We start from the raw sequence: 23,481 nt of genomic DNA, 5'->3' as shown, positions 1-23,481 counted from the left end.
TGCCTTGTCTGACTGGCAAAAGCATCAAACAGAAATGTCTCTACACTTGAATGTAGGATTTCCTGAAATTATGCAAAGGATAGAAAATAGCACGGCAGTATGGCATATTCAATTCCCATGTCTGTACACATAATTCAGAGGTCACATCAAGGTTTGAGGTTATAAATCTTAGTTGAAGGTAGGTCATTGAAGTCACATACTTATGTGGTAGGTACATGTGTTAAGGCATTGTGTTATGTACAGTTTTGTGTTCATAAGTCAAGGTCACATAATGGTTAGAGGTCAAAGGATTGTCCTGACCAAAACTTCTTTCTCATTAGAACAATTTCATAATCACTCTTACCTGGTCTTCTCTTGTTTATCAATATCAGCAGTCCGGTCACATTTAGTAGATGCATTGCTCAAATTGATATCGTTGAGTTTTTTATAGAATCTGATGCATCACAAACCTATTATAGGTCTAGTCTGTGGCTTGTCAGGATTACTTTCGTATCGGAATTTTGATGCTTGAACCTGATATCATCTTACTAGAATTTATGACAATAAATTGTATTTTGTACTTTAAAATACCTTTCAAAAGATGAAAGACTGTGGGTCAAAAGCATCGGATGAGAGAAACTTTCTAATATAAGCTTCAGAGGAATCAATTAAAATTTGTAAAATTCCAGAAACTTGAACTAGGATTTATTTTTCCTGTGTTTGTTAACGTGGCTATGGATCTTGAATTTTTTCTGTCTGGAAGTGTATCTATTTGCTGAAGACTCCTGTGCAGTTTACCTAGTAAGGTAAAGGTTGAAGGAATATACTTTAGCTGAAGGGCTTTTTCATTTATGGAGTTTTAAAAAAATTGAATGTACTGTACAGTAATAGTGTAAAATTCTTTTGTTAATCATATGATAAGAAATGAAATATTTCCTTGACTTTCAGATATCAGCTGGTAGGACCCACAGTGCCTCGTGGACAGCACAGCCTCCTCCTCAAAGAAAACCAGGAGTACCTCTTCCCCTCCAGCTGGGCATCCCAGAGTGTGTGCCTCCTCAGTATACAGCCTTGACAGGAGTGAGCCTGGAGGATATACAGGGACGCTTCAAACTTCTGCACCACTTCTCTGACCTCATATACTCTTCCTGGAGACTACTCCCACTGACTTGTATCCAGGTGAGTAACCTACAATACATCTAAATACTCATATGATTAATTTTTTCATAGTTTAATCAAATGCCTGAAGCAAATTTTCCTTGCATTGGTTTTGTATCTTCTGTATTAAGTATCTAGTCAAGACATATAGAGAAACTAAACAAATTATAAATTATATCATTGGTTTTATTGAAAAAAAAACTAAAGGCCCCAATGGAAATAAGCTTTTCAATGCTTTTTTGGGAAATCCTAGGATATATGTACTTTTGTCTTTATTTATAAATATCACTAGTTGATACATTAAAGATGTAGCAAGCAACTTATTCATGATTATGTATAACATGTTATATGTGCCATATATTCATATGTTTTGTATACAAATATGTACATCTTTATCCTGAATAGATTTATTATTATTATTATTATTATTAATCCAAAGTACAGCTAATATAGGATGTGCCTTTATTGAGGAACTTTTATTATTGCTAACTTCATCCTGATCCTAAGTATAAGATAATGTTTACAGTCGACCCTTACCCAATACGAGGCTGGCATGGCAGGAATCGTGGATGGAAGATTGCGTCCACTTCTCTCCCCGAGGGTCTACACACTTCCCCTTGTCAGGGCAATCGGCAAGACCATGGTCCAGGGAAAAAATTATGGACCACAGATTACTGTCAAACGCCTCTCTACAAGGTAATATATATGTGTTTGCAGGGACCACATAGATGCAACTCTCATACTTGACATTCATCATCATACAGTTTCCAATGAGATGCATGTAATATTTAGCTTCTGATGTTTTTACGTTTTGTTTAGGGGGAAGAAGTGCAAGCCTGTGTTTACTCAGATAGCCCAGCAGGTGGTTAAATTGAAGGCAGATGATTTGAGACTGCCTGCACGGGCCTGGAAGGTGAAGCTGATTGGGGAAGGAGCAGACGACGCTGGTGGTGTGTTTGATGACACCATTACGGAGATGTGTCAGGTTAGTGGATCAAAATAATGAAAGAAAAAACACACTAAATATGTAAAAACATGAGATTGGGATCACTTTGACCACACCATGACATTTTAATTTTTTCATAATTGAAACAAAAACTTACCTGATCAAGACAGGGTCCTTTTGATTTCCTGAAGAATGCTTTACGAAATTCATAGCCAGAAGAGGTTGCGACTGTCTCATAGTTAGGATTTTCTCCAAGAGTTGCTGATAATGGTGGCAGTACTGATACATAGTGCTTTACATTGGTTCAGTTTAGCTTATGGGTTTATAATACACTTAAACTTTGCTGATTTTTTGACAGGAGCTAGAGATGGGAGTGGTCCCAGTGCTAATTAAAACACCAAATGCTCAGAACGATTCTGGAAACAACCGAGACAGGTGAGTTGTAGAAACAATGCCTCAGCATACTGAGATACATATGATGCCTTGGTATAATAATTCCTTGGTATGATAACTGTGACTACAACAAAATTTCACTTCTGTTCCAAAAAAATTTGTTATTGATGATTAAGTGCCAGTACATATTAACCCGAAGAACAAGATATTTAGAGGAAAATCTCTGTTTTGAAAATTTGTGGTGGTATACCATGATTCATCTGTCAGAAAATTAGTTTTACTGGCGATGCAGCAATTTTTTTTATGCCCTGCCATTTATGGCCGGGGGCATATAGCGTTGCCCATGTCCGTCCGTCCCGTCCCGTCCCGTCGCGTCCCAAATCAGTATATACCACCTAACAACTTCATTTGGACCTTTCACTATTATTTCACATGGGGGGGGGGGGGGGGTGGCAGATGATTCATGTGGCTTACAGACATTTTCTAGTTCTATTTGAATTTGTTCCCCTTGAAGGTTGTTGTTGAATCCGTCATTGACTTCTGATGAGGACCTGACTATGTTCAAGTTTCTGGGAGTCCTGTTTGGAGTGGCCATTCGGACAAAGAAACCGCTTGATCTACACTTAGCACCGTGTGTCTGGAAATTACTTGTTGGCATTCCTCTCAAACATGAGGACTTGGAGGAGGTAGGTCACAGTAGGTGTGGCAGATGAAATAGGTCACAGTAGGTGTGGCAATTACTTGTGGGAATTATTCTTAAACATGAGGATGTGGAGGAGGATGGTCAGCCTTCCACTCTCTGAGGCCAGGTGTGATGATGTATTGAATAAGACTATATATTTGTACCCAAATGTAGATCACCTCTGTCTGCAGGCCCTAGAGGTCAGGAGTGATGATTGGTTAATGAAACTATATGTGTATTTACATATAGATCACCTCTGTATGTATACTGTAGAGATCAGATGAGATAACTTGCTAATGAACTATATATTTGTATCTACAGGTAGATCACCTCTGTATGTAGACCCTATAGGTCAGACGAGATAACTTGTTAATGAACTTTATATTTGTTATTTACAGGTAGATCACCTCTGTATGTAGACCCTATAGGTCAGACGAGATAACTTGTTAATGAACTATATATTTGTATCTACAGGTAGATCACCTCTGTATGTAGACCCTATAGGTCAGACGAGATAACTTGTTAATGAACTATATATTTGTATCTACAGGTAGATCACCTCTGTATGTAGACCCTATAGGTCAGACGAGATTACTTGTTAATGAACTTTATATTTGTTATTTACAGGTAGATCACCTTTACATCCAGAGTCTGATTGGTATCTCTGACATACAGAAGAGTGGAGTCAATGAGACTAACTTCCATGAGGTATACACTGCAGTTTACCTGCCCTATTTTTTGTCATCTCGTGGTAATTTTTGAGACGTTTCAGTACAAACTGTCTTCTTACACTGTACAGGTTGTTATTTTCAAGTAGATACCATGAAGAATAAACCACTGTTGTCATATTTCTTTAAAATATGTCCTGTGATGCTTCATCGTTTTGGTAAAATGGTGAAGAATGATGAATCAAAACTGCATCGTTACTAAAATCATTTTAAGACATGTCAGTGATGCTACTAGGGGTCTTAAGTGTTGGAAACTTGAGTGGTTAAGGAAAATAAAGATTGGTTAAAATAAATGTCAAAATGTAGCTTTTAAGCTGATATAGCTTGCTTGTTATTTTCTCGTTACCACAGTTCATTCCACTGGACAGCTTTCTAGGACAGAGTTCAGATGGCCGACTAATTCCAGTGATTCCTGGTGGAAGTACGATTCGTCTCCACTTCCACAACAGGAGAGATTATGTTGAGGCTGTCCTTACCTACAGACTCCATGAGATGGACAGACAAGTGAGTGGTTACCTTCAAGATTCACAGCTGGCTAGTCTCTTATGATCTGTTATATTCACATGGGAACTAATTTGGCTATCTTTTTTTTATTATTTTGATGTTTAAGTTATAATAATTTAGTCAGTATTTAATATGTGGTTATATATAAAACATCAATACTATGTATGTTCTATGTGTTACAATAAAAACTGATTTTTCGAAGCTTTTTTTTGACGAGGTATTGCATGATAAGAAATGCTAGCTAACCAGTTCTTTCTGATGCTGAAAACAAGAAATATGTCTCCTCCTTCTCTTGATGCATACAGCAACCATAAATATATCCCTAGTAACTATGTATATTTATGATACTGAAAAGCTTTCAACAACCATTGGTAACTAAAGATGTCACTTTAAATTTTTCTTTTTTTTCTTTTCCTACATTTGTTATCTTAGTACTTTAAAACTTAATTTTGTATCCCTAGTAACTACATCAAATTTTGTAAACCTTGTAACTTTAAATGCATAACCCAAGTAACTAAAGATGTAGCTCTTGTAACTACAAATATAACCTTAGTAACTGTAGATGTAACCTTAGTAACTAAAGATGTATCTCTTGTGACTACATATAACCCTTGTTATTACTGATATAACCATATTAACTACAAACATCGCCCTAGTAACCAAGGATACAACAGTGTCTGTCCTTACATGACATAGTTATTGATAGGTCATTTAACATAAAACAAAACCCTAGCAACAGCAAGTAACTTATTAGCTCCAAATGTAAGCCTTGTAACTAGTGATGTTTGTGATTATGTACAGGCTGCAGCAGTGAGAGAGGGTATGGCATGGATTATACCTGTACCTCTGTTGACATTACTGTCCCCTCGGGTCCTGGAACAGATGGTGTGTGGAATGGAGGATATGAATGTGGATATCCTTCGTAAAGTTGTCAGGTGAGATTTGGACGTTCAGTCGGGTAAACGGTAGATAAGTTTTGTTAGACATATGGGACATGGATATTGTGACATTTGGCCACCCCCACTGCCTGTTGAATATATACGTATATGTATAGTGATGAATCATCAGATGACGTGGGCTTCTGGTTTCACTGTATACTTATTTTTTTCAAGGGGTTCAGAATGCTAATCTGTCAGCATTTTCCCCCCGAGATATTTACAATATGCTTTGCTGTAATATTGTAATATCACACCTACTGTGTTTGAGTAACGGCTAGAAATGACATCAGATATTGTGTTGTATGGGCCGTAAACTTTCATCCACTATTTTCACCAATTCAGAATGGGAAAAGATTTAGTCATGTTTCACAAGTATATTGGTTTAAAAAAAGCATAGAATTTCAAACTGTTTCTTATCTCGAAGGTTACCATTCATTTTTTTGTTTTCACACCAAAAATGTATCCCTCAACTCCACTCCACCTCACATTACTGCATATCTGGATAACTGAAACACCTGTGATTTGTCAAATAGGTATTTGGGGACTACAGAGTACAGTGGTACAGTCACATGACAGTAGGCGTTTTTCCTTTTTGTACTCTGATTGACGTTCTCTAAATAAGCAGCGACTGTATTTCCTAATGTTTAACAGATACCGAGGTATAGATGAGAAGAATGAAGTGGTGCGTTGGTTTTGGGAAGTTCTGGAGGCCTTCAGTAATGACGAACGGATCCAGTTCCTGCGATTTGTTTCAGGAAGGACACGATTGCCAGCCAACCCCTCGGATATATCACAGCGATTCCAGATTATGAATTCTGATAGGGTTAGTATCAGTTATTGTTACTGTTGCTAAGAGTTCAGTAAACGTGCTATAGTCAGAAATTCTTGGCCCTCATCTTAAGAGTACATTTCATGTATAAGTATGGTGACTGGTTAATAATCTGGTTGTTTCAGGGCTAAACTGTTTAGTGCCAAAGAATTTGAGACCCATGAAGTTTCAGAAATTGTTTCCTTCATCATTTGTTTTTCCGTGACTATTTCTATCTACATACACCATCATTCACTAGACAGATTTTGTTCAATCACTCATGGATGTTAATCCAATAATTTATAAAATCAATGACATGTATGATGAAAACAAAATAAAGTTAAATTTCAGATGTAGATGTTGTAGGGTTGATAATGAAGAAGTCCAGTTCTTGTTGAAAGTGTTTTATTCTTCTTCTTTATATTTATGTATAATATGCAGGTATGCTATATACAATAACCATCCTTTACCATAACAAAGTTAAGAAGTGGATGTGTTCTTGCTCGGACAAATGCCCGAGCAAGGGGTGTCCCACCAGTGGAGACTAGCCTCTCTCCTATCTAGCCTCCGATCTTCTCTTCTCTGGTCTATATATATACTAAACTGTTATGAAACTGTTGGTTAAGTATTTTACACCATAGATAAACAGGGTTTTCCCCAAGATCAGTATACACTGACCTTCATGCGAACTGCCCTGATAGAGCTTAGGTAAGAACTTGTGCAATCAGAAAATGAAGTGATAACATTGATCATGTGTAGTAGATTAAGTATCAACAGTATGCTTCTGGCCACTGGTCAATACATAATTCACCACTGGTCGATAGATGTCAACTACATTAAGTTAGTCTCATTCTGGCAGATAAATTATGATTAAAATTCTGACACATGTCTTAAATGAACACAATTTTGAATAATTTAATTACTTCACAAATGGGGGGGTGGGGGGGTTGGTGGGGGGGGGGTGGTAATTTTACTATTGTATAAATAGGAAAAATGGATTTTTTTAATATAATTTGTTTAATGATCATTTGAAATATTTCAAACTTGGTTAGAATTATGAATGGATGATGACAGCTTGATGATATGCCCATATTGATCCTGGTTGACCCCCCAGGAACTATTTTTTAGGCATGTCATAGGAAATAGCATTTTTAAGCATAATGTTGATTATTTCCAATTGGTAAGAATTATTAGTATAGGATGACAGTTTTGATGGTATGCATGTATTGACACTGTCTATATTCAGTGTCACAATTTCTCTTTCACAACATTTGATAACTATTCTTTAACCTTTATATTCAATATTGCTTATCTCAGGTGACCATCAAAGTTGCAAGGCCTGTTGATAGTGTCAGTAAAACTGCAGAAATTTGAACTTTTGAAAAAATCAGCTTTTACATTCTGTTTATTGCTGCCATTATCAGGACAGGGCTTGTTGTATAGGCTGTGCATATTTCTCATTAACATTCTTGCTGTAGGCAATGAAATAATTGATTTTTTTTGTCAAAGTTTTACTTGAAATTGTCTTTTCCATTTGTAGGGTGTAGACTGTCTTCCCACATCACAGACCTGTTTCTTCCAGCTTCGTCTACCATCTTATCCTAGTCGCGAAGTTCTGGCAGAAAAGTTACGCTACGCCATTTACAATTGCCGGTCAATTGATATGGACAACTACATGTTGGCACGTAATGTGGAAAATGATGTTCCGTCTGATGATGAAGGAATGGAATATATGTAGACATGTAGAAACTGAGAGCACAAAGATGTCTGCAACTTACAGGAATGTTTCCCTATAGAAGAGTCTTTAAACTATTTCTTTGTATTCTTGGATGTATGTAAGGAACAATATGCAACAAGTCATCCAGACCTAAATTTCTTATCAAATACCTTTCCACAGAAAGAAGGAAATTTATGAAGTTCTTATGTTAAAGACCAACTTTCATAAGTATGTTTCTGACGATATTTCCAACATTGAAAATTATCTTATTGGTGATTCAAACTGAGTAGCAAAAAATTGCTTCACTACGTTTAACTTTATAATGCTGTACTTGCCCATCCTGCCTACAGTGTTGATAAAAAATAGCACACAAGTTTGGTTTTTGACAATATCAGCTTGTATACTGTATTGTTTATTTGTCCCAATATTGGGGACATGTAGTGTTACCTTTGTCCATCTGCCATTCCATGCTGTCAAGCCCTGTCATATGTTAATGTCATATCTGGAGAGCCTTTCAACAGATTTGATTCACATATACTATCATACCATCAAGTGCTTAATCTGATTAGATTTTAGTTTGTATGGGGGCATTCATGGCTTAAAGTCTGATGGTTATGAGTGAGGGATGGGTCTGGAAATTAAAATCAGAATCGGTGTAAAAGAAATGGTTATATATGTGATTTGTTTTGTACACTTGATATATTAGTGTGTGATTGAAAAGTGTATATTACAAAACAATATATTCTAAGTGTACTCTGTATATGCATAATAAGAAACATCATCTTGACATCAGTTCCACACCATTAAGTATCTCAAAGCAGCCATTTTGTCAGGAAAAAAATTGAAATTAAATCTATTCACCATGAAATAGTACGAGTATATATTTCAAAGGCAAATTTGTGAATTGTGCACTTGTGGGCCACTGTAGGCTCAATCCAACGTCTCTGCCATTCAGTGATGTCATCAGAAACAGATGTGAAGTTTTGTTTCTGATACACATGTCAGTTATTTCAGGTGAGAGAATTTGAGGTTGCAGCTGAAGATATTATGGAAAATGCTGGTGTTTATTTGATAAATCTTAGAAGTATAACACATTTCAATTCAAATGTGTATTTATTTAGTTGCAAGTTATCGAAGTAGCATAGCTAGCATGATACAATTGTATGGGTCCGAAACTAATGCAACAAGGATAACACAATCAGTATTTGTGTTATGTGTCATAAATTATAATATTCGTGCGCTGTGTACATTATAGTTAGCTAATTTATTTTAAGAGACTTTGCACTAAGGTAATTTATATATTCTTTTAAAACAAACTGTGATATATGGCTTAGATGTGTGTGTAATATGTGTGTGATTTAAATTAAGGTGAAAAACTTTGTATTTCAATTTTTCAAAATTTGTAATACAGTATAGGTTTTTGTATTAACCGAATAAGTGCAAAAATTGTGAACTGGTTCGCAATAGCCTCTTGTCAATTTCTGTGCAATTCTTCATTGCGAAAACAAGTTTTTATTTTGTTTTATTTTTTTGTGCAGTTCTTCCCATTCAAAAATTTACATGACTAGAATTTGATTTTAATTGCCCAACAAAAACTGACAGTGCTAAGATGCTTGATTAGCTGATGATACTTTATAGCATTTCAAACTTTTGAAGGGTTGGGGAAAAATACTTGTCCTGCACTTTTGGAGAAATGTCAAGCTCTCTACACTACACTATTAGTTTTATTGCGATCAGTATCAGAATTCTATTGCTCAGATTGTTGGAATGTTGAAGTATTTTATTGTATGCAGAGTGCGACGTTCACAAAAATGTTGTAACATGTACACCAAGTCCAATATCTATGACTGTGTCTGCCAAATAAAATATGGAATATGTCTGAAGCCTGGTCCTCTTATTTCCAGGTTATTTTCCACTCCATTTGTCAACATTTTATATTGCCACCATCTCTTAGATTCTAGATTTGCAACATTGAACACGCTTTACTTTACAACTGTCCACATTACCATATATGGGACTCTAACATTGCTGAGCTAGTGCTCTAATCTTGTCTCTTGGTTGTATTATATTATAAATTAAAGATAATACGCCCAGCTAATTAATGAACATGCCCAAGAAAGCCATTCATATACCTTGAGAACTATTTGACCTGTATTGCAAAGCTATTTCTTTTTAGTCCACCATCATCAAATGGCAAGCAAGGAGTCCTCCATCCATGTTCTCAACCACCAGTAACCAATGAAAAATATGGGGATTTTTGTGTAATTTGCTTTTTATATAATGACTTTTTAGATTGTGTCAGGTATTTGGTTTGACCCAAGCTGATAACCAGAGTAACCCAGCAGCTGTTTTGATGCAAACAATGGCATCACCTTTGTACTTACAGCAATTTCAGTTCAATATCCCCATCCAGCATTGAGATTAAGAGCAGAAAATGAAGGTTTCTTGAATTCTCCAAATCCAAGAGCAATAACTCTGGAAAAAATCAGATATGCCTTGACCTGCATATGTAATGTTCATAATACTAATACTAATACTCTTTATGAACAAAATCTCAATCAAGCCCTGAGAAATTAGCAGAAATTAAACTAATATTTCCATCTTTTTAAGTTAAAGGATGACTAGAAAAAGAAGTTCACCCAAAAATTCGATCTTCATCTCCAATTTGTCATTTACAACCATACACCAAATCACAGTTCAATATCTTATCCATGAAAGAGTGAAGGAGAGGTAGAAAGAATCGCAGCCAATGGTAACACTTTATGGCACGTTAGTTTCCTGGACAGGACATGAAAAGTTATCAAATAAGACTATTTCATTCTGAACTTGGACGTTTTTTTATTTCAAGGTAAAATGGAATAAAACAAAATCCACAACAAAGCCGGAAGTTGGAGCAGCATTGCATTAAATATTGCACAAAATCCAAAATGGTAGTACTAAAATTCATGGACTTGAAGACATGTACATACTCCATAAGGTTAAATCCCTGTACATCTATCATTTCAATTTCATCCTTTTACATTCAGTAAAGTATACATCACAAACTGGCACAGGAATGTCAACATTTCCATTTCATAATGAGAAATGATATATGCAACAATGTCAGAGACATTTTCATTTATCAAATCTTTGGTGACCTTAAATACTTTTTAAATTTTTTTCTCTCAATATTTTCATTGATAGAAACTTCAGCTCCATTTCTCCACAAAAAAAAAAAAAAAATCACTGCAACTATGGGAAAATATGGGTTTCACACAGACATTTTGGGGAAAGTCATTTCCAATAGCAATGTCAATGATATGGTGGTAACAAGCATAATTCACTGATCAGCCCAACTTATCTCCTGAATACTGAATAAATCTGGGTCACATTCTAATTTGATAGACAATTTTTGTTGGCACATATTTATATCCATGGGTGCAAGGAAGAGAGAAGACGAAAATGTGATTTTGCAGACACTATTGAGATAGTAAAATGTCTGTGGGGAGATCTAATGACAGTACTTTCTTGGCATTTTGTGCAATAGCAGTACAATTTAAGCAACTTTTATAGTGGTGACATGCCAATGTCCACAGTCAAAAAAGAGTGTCCCCAGAATGCGAGTAAAAATTGGAAAAGAAATGCCACCCCCCTCACTACGTTTCCATCAGATCTCTCTCCCTCTCAGAAACAAAATCATTCATAAAAAATTTCTATCTCACAAAAGAAATATATACATGTACCCTAACATGGATTTTGATAACAGGTGCTCTTATTTGAATACAACTGAAATTTAACCCTAGACTTTTTCAAATACACCAGTTTATCAAGAATATATTTTGAGTTTTGAATGTCATCAATAGTATTTTCCAGATTTGTGGAAAACATACCTTGCTGGTATATTTTCTGACTTTCTGCACAGGGACATCTTTTTTCTGAAATAAATGGCATTTGAAAACTAGCACCTGAGTAAAATTATTTTCATACATGTATAATAAATAGATATCAAAACGTCAAAGAAATAGATGGTTAAACCAACACATTATCTGAACTTGTTCAAAACCAAACTTTATAAAATTCTTATTTCAAAGTCTCCATGAAATAATTAAACTTGCTTTCTGCTTTTAAGGCAGATTTTCCCACCATTTCAAATTACCATTGCACCATTTACTGGTCCAGGAGCATGTATCAACTTTTGCTTTACACTTTCCATTCAGGTATATATCAAACTGTTTGAATTCACATTCAACCAGAAAACATCATGGTCAAAGTACATATATATTTTGTGTAACAGTATGACAGCATTTATAACAGAAAATTACATTTATCAATGGGCTTATAATCATAAGCCAAACCAAATATACATTGCATACCAGTTAAAGGATATTTTGCCCTGGTAACAGTATATACAAATTCCCCTCATGGTTAGTTAGCCCTCTGAGAATGATATAAAAGGGTTATGTAAGTTGAACAAATTTTCAACCCCATCTTACCCCCATCTTCAATTTGCCCCAAAGTTCATGGATTAAAAAGACAAAAATTAAATGAGGGCAAAAACTTCCTGGCATACAATAAATACTGTTGTGGTAATGCACAACACATCAAAAATTGAATGTGAACATTGTGCATACATCTAGTATATCTACTGCACAACTGTGTAATAGAATCACACATTTTTGGTAAAAATGCTCGACTAATATCATGGATTGAAATCAAATGGAAAACTCTTGTGGCAGGACTAAATACTGATCATAGGCATATTAAAATTGGTAAGTGTTTATAAAAGTCACTTTTAATTCGACAGTTTTCGAAATAACACTGGACCCTGCAATTAAGTGTGTCTCAGGCAACAAAAAAATACCTGTATTAGGTGTATACTTGACAGTCTGGACCCGTACCGGTTGGTTTTTCCATGTAACAAACACAAATTGCTTAAGATTTACCGGAGTCCATATTTTTTGTTACAAACTCATAAAATTAACAAGAATAATACAGCAGTAATTAAATCAAAATTTCCTTTCTGACAGTACAAGATTTTAGAAGATTTATTGCCAAGACAAAAAGAGATGCCCATTTTATTTTTACATATATAATGTATATATACTGAATGCCCATACATTAAGGCTGGTCATATGTGACACTTTGTAAACATAACACTTTAAATTACCAGAGTATATCCAACCTAGAGATTTATGGCTTGATTAGGAGATACAATCCAAACCTGTTACCTCGAAATTCAAGTGACTGTGGAAAATATTTCAACTTATCCAAATTTTGACTCAAATGAAGTGTGTAAATAAGGTTGGCGATATCAGTTTCCGAAAATCGAGTTATGGTTGAACGAAGTAGAGCTATGGCAGCACACAAAAATCTGTTATTAAAAATGGCAGTAAATAAACAAGTTCAAGTTAATTTATTTTTACTTTCTCCTTTTATTACTATTTTTATTTCTACTCTGTGTATGTATTGACCAATTTTGTCATAAGAAGTGCCGATGTTTTGACAATTTGACAATTTCGAGACAACAAATGACTGTTCCTTTGCTTTACAATTGGAAGGAACTGCAAACCAAAATTTCAACTCAATGAAATTTGAGTCATTCAAACTAAAATTACAAAGGTATAGAAGGAAAAATATCGGGACTTGAAAATTATTTTGACTCAAACAGAATTTCGACTGATATGATTCCGAGACGAGTTTCAACTGTATACTCTTTTGTATTCTTATATATTTAGTAAATAAAAAAAAAAACATCACACACTTTTCTATCGGCCATTTCTGAATTTATATCAACCATGATAGAATTTCACATCTGTGTGATAGAACCACATATCATGGGCACAGGTGTGCAATAGTTTATTTTGTTCAGTTATCCCATCATGCAAACATCGTGCACATATTGCACATTATATAATGTTGTGCTATCCCACAACTGTATATATACACACAGGCATATGTCTGTTCATTCCCAAAGAAAATCAACAAAATATTTCATTGTGTTGTAATAAGCCCACCTCTAACACTCAGTCAGAAGTAATATGACCTATATATTTTAGTTGGTGCTTACAGCAGGAAAAATGCTAGTAGTAGGCGTATCATTAGAGGACAAAAGTGTTTACAAAGTTTGACTTACAAAATACTTTCGTTATATAGGTCTATCCCAGAAAAAATATATACATTAAAGATAAAGCACACCAAATACAATCAATATTACAATATGTTTATCTAAATCCATGTTCAGTGAAGTTTGATGAATTCCTCCAGTACAAGGGGAACAACTCCTTGGTACTTTATGTTTCTACGCTGTATACATTTGGCAGCAATACACTTAAGAGACAGCTTGCTATTAGTCCTCAGATAGACAACTGCTACTCCTGATGTTGCTATTTCAATGGGCGTTTTCCTTTCACTATTGCAAATATCGAGGTGAGCTCCATTATTGATCAAAGCCATAAGGATGTGGTAGAAAGTATCAAAGTCACTGACTGGATGGGAGTTTTTGACAATTATGTGCAAAGGACTGTTTCTATGACAGTCTAGGGCATTTAGATCGGCCCCACATTCGATGAGCAACTTGGTAAGGCTAATATTTGGGAAATTCACCACATCATTTACATGGAAATCATCTACTAATGTGGCACTGTCAACAGCCATATGTAAAGGGCTATAGTTGTTTTTCAAGACTGGTTTATTTTTCAGGAATTTATATACCATTTTGTGTAGTTCATCATTCTCCTTTGATTTTGGCACTTTCTGTGCTATCACAAGTAAGTAGAGACAGGTGTGTATATTGCTTTGATATATTTCTACAAGGGCATCTTTGTCTTCATCCCCTTTAGCAATTCTGTCAGTGTCACGTTGCAGTTCTATCACCGCATGATGGAAGACTTCTTCCACATTTTTGAAATCTAAACTGACTCCTATGTGCACCATTTGCGAAAAAACCTGTGCAAATCTGAGAAGATCTTTTGATATTGTTCTATTGTTTCGTTGTCGAAGCCTCATAGCATGCAGCCAAAGGGAAATACATCTGTCAAATCTGGCACTGTCAGCAAACACAGCTCCACGAAAAATAACAGGATGGGGTACCTCTGGGTTGTCTTCACCAAGAATTCTTTCCCGAATGGCAAGAGATTCCATATGAAGTGCTCCAAAATCCTGTCGAATGGCATCCAGTTCCACAAGAGCTTTACACTCTATACGGTTATCATATGCTTGCACTGGGTCACAATGTGGTTTTTGAATAATATTTTGTGGGTCACTGTATCGAACATGCATTGCTTCTCGGAGGTATAGAAACGCTTTGTTGATATCATAATTCTCTTTGTCATTTGCATAAGAAGCTCCTAATAGTTCTAATGCATCTATCTTTTCTTCACGCTTACATTCAGGTAGGGATATTAAATATTCTACCACCTCTGACTTTCCACATTCAGCTGCCACTGTTAATGGTGTCATGTTGTGATCATTTTTCAATCTGGAGGCACCAAACTTTACCAACTCATGAACAATTTCTAAATGTCCACATTCTGATGAGAAATGCAAGGCTGTGGCCCCACAATGAGCACTGCAGTCTGGATTGGCTCCATTCTCTAACAGGTAGCGTACAACTTCCTTGTGTCCCTTGTAGCTTGATATCATCAAACATGTATTATTATATTTGTTGGATATCTTTGGGTCAGCATTGTGTTCAATTAGATATTTCACGATATCTAGTCTCCCATCGAAACACGCAGCTCTGAGGGGCGTTGAATTGGTCAACGTTGGGTGATTGACATCTGCTCCGTGGTCAATCAACAGTTTGACCACACCGAAATGACCAGCTCCCGCAGCACACCATAATGATGTGGCCCCTTCAATTACAAATCCGTCAAATTTCACAACACCTGTTTGTTCTATGTCAACCAAAAAATTAGTCAATAACACAGCCACTACCTTTTCTTCGCCATTTCTTGCGGCAATGATAAGTGGTGTCGTTTTCTGTCCATCCTCCTCGGAGTGATGCTCCAGCACCTCTTTTACGATCTCCCTTTCAACATTCCATAACATAGCGAAAATGCTAATAGCCATTCCATCACGAGCTGAAGTGAATACCTTCTGTTTCAACGTTTTTATAACATCTGGTGTATATTCAGAAGCCATAGCTAAACAGAAGCGTACCAAAAATGAAGGACAACTGGTGTCTTCGAAAAAACTCAACCAATTTCGGCAGCCATACTTGTTTCCTCACTGCGCATGTCAAAGTAATAAGAGTTACATCCCTTCATTCTAGCAGGGACGATATATATATGTTATATATGTCCTTGGTTCTAGGAACATTTTGCAAATTGGGTTCGACCCCCAGCATGGGCAAAATTGAAGTTTTTAAAATATTTTTCACAAAGTGTGGTACATGTCATTTAGGCATTGGTGTTATCAGTTAGTTAAGACAAATTAAACTTGAAGATAAACAAAAACTAAATACATTGCATAAAAATATGGAGAGGAAATATGACACAAGACACGAATCGGAACGACCGGCATGTTCTACAAGCGTACCAAGTAGATTGTGAAATTATTAACCGTGACAAGACATAAGATCGGATTGCTTCGAGTTCCCTATGTACAACTTTTCTTTGAAGCGAAGTCTACGGAGTTGAAGCGAAGTCTACGACGGAGAGAAGAAAACTTACAAAGGTTCCAGTATAAACAAGATATCCATGAAAAATGTAAAATCCCCTATTCCTTAAATAAATTTCATCACGCGAGTTGGAATTCAGTAGGAACAAAATGACATGATAGATTCAAATGTAAGTCTTCTACGATGGTTACCCTGATGTAGCGTTCGGATGAACTTCTGTGTCAAGACTCGTATAAAAAATTATGAGTTTCCTGTCCTGTCTAATGTTAAACTGTGGCACTGTATACCTACTCGGTTTATTTTTTGGTTTAAGTATATTTTGTTGGACAATTTCAATGGGATTGGGCACGAGTTTTCCAACTTATATGAAGCCCCTTCAACGTAAAGTTTGACAAAATACATAATGATCAGTCATAACCACATCTTTAAATACAAAAGTACATGGAGAGAGAGAGAGAGAGAGAGAGAGTGTGAGTGTGTGTGTGTGTGTGTATGTGTGTGTATGTGTGTATGTGAGGGTTTGTGTGTGTGTGTGTGTGTGTGTGTGTGTTATATACAATTTATGTTTTTAAGAGTAAAAGTCTCTCCTATACCGGACAACACTAGTGTTAGTTACACTGTACACTTTTCAATGCCTTCTAGCTATTCTAAAGTTCATCACATCCCGTATCTTATCCCACTTTGAGGAGAGACATAGAAGAAGGAAAAAAGATAAATTCGTTAGTTGTACCCGGAAATTTGGCAAAGTTTTGTGCATCGCGGAGGTTATATATGGAGTTTTCTGACCCTAACTGAGGCAATAAAGAGGATAGATAATCAGGTGTGAGTTTATTCTAGAACGTCGTTCTGATAGCGGTTCTAAACAACTTTCGATATAGAGAGATTCTGTACTGCTATGTGCTGGTTAACCTGTAATAATTAGTGCGGATTCTAACTGAAGTTTTTCCAGTTTGTCTGCGTCACTGAGAGAACACCCATTCCAAACTTCACAACGATATTATAATCATGGAAGTATGTATGCTTTATAGATTTTGACTTAAGTTTGTCTATTCAACATGTATTTAAGTTTACGGAGAATACTTACCTGTTTGGATGCATTGTTACATATATATTTTCTAGACCCCTCATGTTCATGTGGTAGTCCCTGTGAGGACGCTGACCACTTCTTGCTGCACTGTCCGAACTTTGACCCCCTGAGGAACCTCATGCTTTATGAAATCCAAGTAGTTGATATGCACCTTGCCCCCAGTCTTGACTTACTACTATATGGCTCTCCCGATATTGATAAATTAAATAAACATAGGTGTATGCAACGCTGTACAGCAATATATTGAGTGCTTTATAAGTATGCAATGATTTAAGAATGTCAGAAATGTCGTCTAATTAAAAAGGTACACATCTGTTAAAGTAGCGTCCGTCCTTAACTCTATTCCTGGCCCCACTTGTATAAAATATCTCAATTTCAGATTTCTTCAAGCCCAGATTTTCCTCAGCTAATATCTCCTTGAAAATATCTTGTATGAAAATTACGCAAGGAAATTCAGGACATCCTAGCCGATGCCTTCCTCCTGTTCTTGAGAAAATTTTATACAAGCCGTTTTTGAGGAGATATCAGTTTAGGAAAGTCTCGACTTGAGGAAATCTCAAGTTGAGATGTTTTATACAAGTGGGGCCTGGTATGTCAGTGTTGTCAATAGTAGAGATGGAAACTAAGCAATCATTTGGAATATTAGCTTTACCTTGTTTTCAAATTTCAATATCATCAAAATTGTTTACAAGGGGAGGTAAAGTATTGGTAGTGTCAGACGTTTTTAGTAATTTGCGGACAATTTTCCAAAAATTCCTGGGGTTCGAATCAGAATAACGATCCAGAATATCCTTTATGTCCGCATAGAAGTTTCCTTTAGTACGTTTCTTTACATTATTTACATGATTACGTTTTTTCCGGAAATTAGTCAGATTATCTGGACAACGATTAGTTTTTAATTTCTTAAGTAGTCTGTTTCTCTTCCTTATTTATCGTCGTAAGTCTGAATTGTTCCAGGGCTTGTCATTCGGTCGAATCGTAACAATTTTTGTCGAGATGCATTCCTCTGCAAAAGTATTTATCTGTAAATATTTCATACCTATCGTCCGGGGAATGCGTCGTCGAAAACAAATCTAACCAGTCAGTATCGTCGAGTCTGTAGTTTAAAAGTTCAAAATTAGCTTCACTATAACATTTTTCTTTCGTCCTTGTAGAAGAAGTCATGACAGTCACTTCAACAGCCGTCGCTTTGTGGCCAGAAACGTGGTTATCTACGTCAATTACGTCACAGAATTCAGAAATGCACGTGCTTCTGAGTACAATAAGGTCAAGAAGGTGGGTTCTCGATTTGTCCACTTCTTAGAAAACGATAGAAAACGTTGCTGTGGGAAGACAAAAGAATAGCAATTATAGTCAGTTTCACACTAAAGGTAAATTTCACCTGAGTTCATTTACCTGAGATTCTACCTGTGCTACTTATTTACCTTATAACTTTACTGTAACACTAAAACAGACAAAATTATTAATTTGATGTAATTTATTTCAAAATGTCACCTTACATACAGAACTTCAGCATAATTTACATTTATTTTATTAAGCACTAACATGTTACATACATAATATTATTTAGCAATATACATTTCATAAAAAGTTATTCAGCACAATATATTTTTATATTTTCAATTTCAAAATATTTTATTGTTAATACATATACAATACAGTGTACAATAATTGATTTTACAAAAGAAAGTACAGTATACATGTATTAACAAAAGGAATTGGACAACAGGCTTATAGCCTATACAAGTCTTTTCCTACAAGTTACAAGTTACTTGCCAGAACTGTTTATTTTAATATAAATTGAGGACGGAAGCTAAGAAGAATAATGAGCATAAATATGAAAATAAAAACACATTCTCACTCACTCTCATACATGTATTATAAATGAAATTCAGTTAGAACTTGCAATGATATTTTACTTGAAATTTACAAATCGTTAAGATAGTAGCTAGTATTCTCAAGTATAATTCTATTCACCCCGTCCGTCATACCAATGACACCATACAATAAAACTTGAAGATTCACAAACCCGAGAAGATTATAAATAGTGGTAATGTGATGCCTGTAATTTACATGAAGGGGACATTGGAAGAAGTAATGTACGGAGTTCTTTGTAGCAGCACCACATGCACAAGAACCATCATCAACCATTGATCCATAAATTTATCAAAATCTAAATCACTAGCACTGTTTCGTAACTGACAAAGAATAATATTTAGATTTCTAAGAAAATATCAGAAACTATAAACGGAAATACAGTTTTTAGTTTTGATTTGAAGCTAGAGATTAAAATAGAGTTTTTAATAGTATCATCAAGAGAGTTCCAATTATTCATAGTGGAAGGGAAAAAACTGTTTTTATAATTGTTAGTCCTTGCAGAAGGTACATTGAAGAATCTTTCGTGTCTAAATGCATAATTATGGTTTGTATTTATGGAAAGTTGAATGATATTTAAAAGATACTTGGGTGCATAATTATTGATAATCTTAACATTAGTGTAAGCTTGTGATTATGTCTTCTAGTGTGTAATGTTTCTAAATGTGTTTCAGAGGAAAGACTTCTGTGTGATGTGATTTCTTGGTCCAGTTATAAATCTCATAGCTTCAATTTGAATAGATTTAAATAAATAATTTTCGGCTTTTTAGCAGTTATCCCAAACTATATCGGAGTATTCTAAAACATTCTTATATAGAATTTTACATATTATACATCGCTGATGATGCGAGAGTCTTCTCCATCGTCGAATAGAGGAAACTGTTCACTGGCAGTTGTCCTCGTCCACATACCGTCCAGGTTGATGTCTCTGGTGGTAATGGGAAATTTTGGTGTCTGTTTCCATCTGGCACGGTAAAGTTTGGCATGGGCGCTGTAAAAAGTTGGCAGCTTCTGGACAATTCTCTCGCTGAAGTCATCCCACTCGTCGGATCTGATTTTGGTAATTTCTTCGTTGTGGATGGTTGGTATTGGCGTAAACTCTGTTTCACATCTGTCTTTAATGCTGTTCATGATCTTAGCTGCAACAATGCTGGCTTGGTCTGGTGGATGAGTATGCTGATGCTGGCCATCTCTAACGGGGATGGCAGTAGTTGTCTCGAAGATGGTAGTAGTGAAAAAAAATATCAGCATTATATACATCTGACTTAGCTTGGAGGGCTGGCAAAGCATCAAATTGCAGAGCTTAAAGTGAACTGATACAAGTAAAAACTGATACACGTACCAATAGTGATAATAATAAATGACTTACTTCTCACCTGCAGTAGTCGTCATCTATACATGTAATGATGATGGCTTACATCACGTCTCACCTATATTAGTCATCATCACTGATTATATAAATGGCTTACACCACTTCTCGACGTTTGTATCCATAACTTGGGTAATAATGGCCGTTATAATAATGTGCTTAAGCTTTCTTTATGATAAATGATATTTATAGATTTTTTAGATGAGATGAAAACAGTAATAACGTAAAATTGGAATAAATAACATTTATGTATACTGTGTTTTGATACATCATTGCAGGATGTTATACATACAATAATACATGTCACTCAGTTTTTCTTTGCTAATATTAGTATAGAACACGGGTAACCACAGGTAAAAAACACAGGTAGGATAGTATGAAACAGACTAAAATCCTTTTAACAACATTTCTCGTGTAGTGCTCGTGCGTCCAATGCATGTCGAGCTGTCTATTACAGCAGTCAGATGACACGAGTGGATAATATGAAACAGTACATGCGTGTTTTCTACGGTTAAGAGATCAACATTTATATCACCAACAATCAATATATGTGGAGTTTCATGAAAAGCAGATTCCTGAAAGAGACGAAAGTGATTCCAAAAAGAAATGTGTAGTATTCGGAGATCTGTATAAAGTACATAATAGGTAGCTTTCCTTGGAAACTGGACCGCTGTCCAAATAACTTCACCTACTAGAAATTCTAAGTCAGCTCTACAACGAGTGCACATGGAACTGGATGTATAAGCAATTATCCCCCCTCCCGGGGCCCCCGATCATTTCACAACCATCTAGGAATACTACTGCATCAGCTATATACATATATATATATACATACATATATAAATATCAAAGTGAGTCTCAATGACACAGACAAAATCATGATTAGATGCCATATTGTTTAATTGTTATAATTCATTTCTTAGGCAACGAATGTTAGGGTGAAAGATAGATCTGTCATTGTTTCGGTGAGGGGGCCCGGGGTTAGAATGACAACAAGGCAAGGAGCAGGAGGTGAAGTGTAAATAGAACGTTTGAATTACTAGTTATGTAGGAAAGTAAGACATGAATGGACAACCATAATCTAGTTAAGATAGACATCACTCTAAATCTGCAGTCATTGAAAAAATATATTTATGTAAACGAAAAACTACTGATAAATAGATAAACCAAGAGTATGCTGGTAGAAGCAACCGAGAGCCACCCGATACTGAGCTAGATCATTACCCATGGTCGTCAAACAATAACTGAGGTCATCGGTCAAATATACCATAGTTAAGATATACATGTAGTAGTCAAAACGCGCAGTTCTGGGGGAAAATAAAAAGAGGTCATGATAGGGTAGGTAAAAGGTAATATGGGATGAAATATACCTGTATTCCCACTTAGCCCACATTCTTTCTTTACAGGTAAAAAATGTGGGCTAGACGGAACTGGTGTGTGTTTAAGAACAATGGATTGATTGAAATGAATAAACCGAAATATACAGCAAAGGCATATAAACAAAGCATATACGTTCCGTGGTCAAGGTATTATACCACGGACAGTTCACCATAGCTTGTAAAATAAATAGTTAAGTAATGAGTTTATGAGTACACAGTATCTTGTGCCACGAATATCAGACATAAAGCAAGTATATATAGTGATACCAGACATGACATAGGCATATGTATATGATATCAGACATGACATATGTATATGTATATAATACCAGACATTAATTATGTATATATAATGATACATATAACGGAAGACACTTTACATATCATATTTACAAGTGGATGGATATAATTCACTTTTAACGTTATTTTGAAACAAAAACAACAAAAACAAAACAAAAACAACAAAAACAAAAACAAAAAAAACAAAAAAACAAAAACAAAAGCACACGCATTTGAAATGTAGTTAATGCATTTGACAACATTTTATGAGTGACTCTTGTAATCTAGATGGGCGAAAAAGCTTAATTTGCGAAGAAAAAAACATTCGAAGAGTGTTTAAGTCTCCGCCCGTACGAGTGTCTCTAACATAGAAAATGGACATGACCGTTCTTATGCTCTATGTCATTTTCAATAAGAAGAAAGACGTAGGGGAGGTGGTCTGCTATCTCAGTAAATAAACGATTACATTGTGATGAGGCCAGCAGATAAAGATATATATACTAAAAGGATAAAGAAACGCAGGGTAAACTTTAAACCAGAAATTAAGTATGATATCGGGCTTAATTTAAAACGAAATTTTGTATACTTACAGATAAATTAAAGCTTAAAAATTTCCAAAGTCTGTATTTTGCATCTGACAATTGGTTTAGAGGTACTAACGATTAAATTGAATGGACCCATAGGATTTTGATATTGTAATTGAACCGAGTCATCAATATCTTGTGTCCGCCGTTTGCTGTGGTCACGGCCCTTATTCTTCTGGTCATAGAGTTCATGAGAGCATTAATCCGTCTTATGGGGATGTTGTCCCACTCTTCAATCAGAGTTCTGGTCAACTGCTCTCGAGTAGCAAGGGGTAGCTGGCACTTTCGAACCTGGCAACGGCAGTAAGGCGCCGATTACGCGCATGAGAGACGACGATATAGCGATCTTGACGTCGTGACGTTACGCGCGGACGTCCTGACCTAGGTCGATCGGCCAATCGCCCAGTTTCCCGAAGACGTCTTACAAGACGTTTTATGGTGGAAACATTAACACCA

General features: G+C 35.7%; 2 protein-coding genes across 2 annotated transcripts in view; one reads left to right on the top strand and one right to left on the bottom strand.

Annotated features, from left to right (window-relative positions):
- LOC132548979 (probable E3 ubiquitin-protein ligase HERC1) overlaps positions 1 to 9,732 on the top strand; it is a 68,958-nt gene extending 59,226 nt beyond the window's left edge. Inside the window, exons 66-75 of the mRNA XM_060212881.1 lie at positions 928 to 1,158; positions 1,664 to 1,833; positions 1,957 to 2,122; positions 2,442 to 2,518; positions 2,991 to 3,162; positions 3,786 to 3,866; positions 4,238 to 4,390; positions 5,192 to 5,325; positions 5,980 to 6,151; positions 7,677 to 9,732. Of these exons, the coding sequence (XP_060068864.1) occupies positions 928 to 1,158; positions 1,664 to 1,833; positions 1,957 to 2,122; positions 2,442 to 2,518; positions 2,991 to 3,162; positions 3,786 to 3,866; positions 4,238 to 4,390; positions 5,192 to 5,325; positions 5,980 to 6,151; positions 7,677 to 7,874 (1,554 nt within the window). The 3' untranslated portion in view covers positions 7,875 to 9,732. The remainder of the gene's footprint in view (positions 1 to 927; positions 1,159 to 1,663; positions 1,834 to 1,956; positions 2,123 to 2,441; positions 2,519 to 2,990; positions 3,163 to 3,785; positions 3,867 to 4,237; positions 4,391 to 5,191; positions 5,326 to 5,979; positions 6,152 to 7,676) is intronic.
- A 934-nt stretch (positions 9,733 to 10,666) lies between these two features.
- On the bottom strand, positions 10,667 to 16,009 carry LOC132548984 (protein fem-1 homolog B-like). Its single transcript, XM_060212885.1, has one exon. The coding sequence runs from the start codon at positions 15,972 to 15,974 to the stop codon at positions 14,070 to 14,072; it is 1,905 nt and encodes a 634-aa protein (XP_060068868.1). The 5' UTR covers positions 15,975 to 16,009; the 3' UTR covers positions 10,667 to 14,069.
- Positions 16,010 to 23,481: the final 7,472 nt, after the last annotated feature.

The sequence above is a fragment of the Ylistrum balloti genome, unplaced genomic scaffold (assembly GCF_031769215.1).
Source record: "Ylistrum balloti isolate Yb309-2 unplaced genomic scaffold, AGI_CSIRO_Ybal_v1 Utg370038, whole genome shotgun sequence".
NCBI classification, from domain to species: domain Eukaryota; kingdom Metazoa; phylum Mollusca; class Bivalvia; order Pectinida; family Pectinidae; genus Ylistrum; species Ylistrum balloti.
This window is presented reverse-complemented; position numbering and strand designations above follow the sequence as displayed.

What these genes read in the sequence shown, in the direction of transcription:
- LOC132548984 (XM_060212885.1), bottom strand. Translation starts at nt 15,974, where the DNA reads ATGGCTTCTGAATATACACCAGATGTTATAAAAACGTTGAAACAGAAG.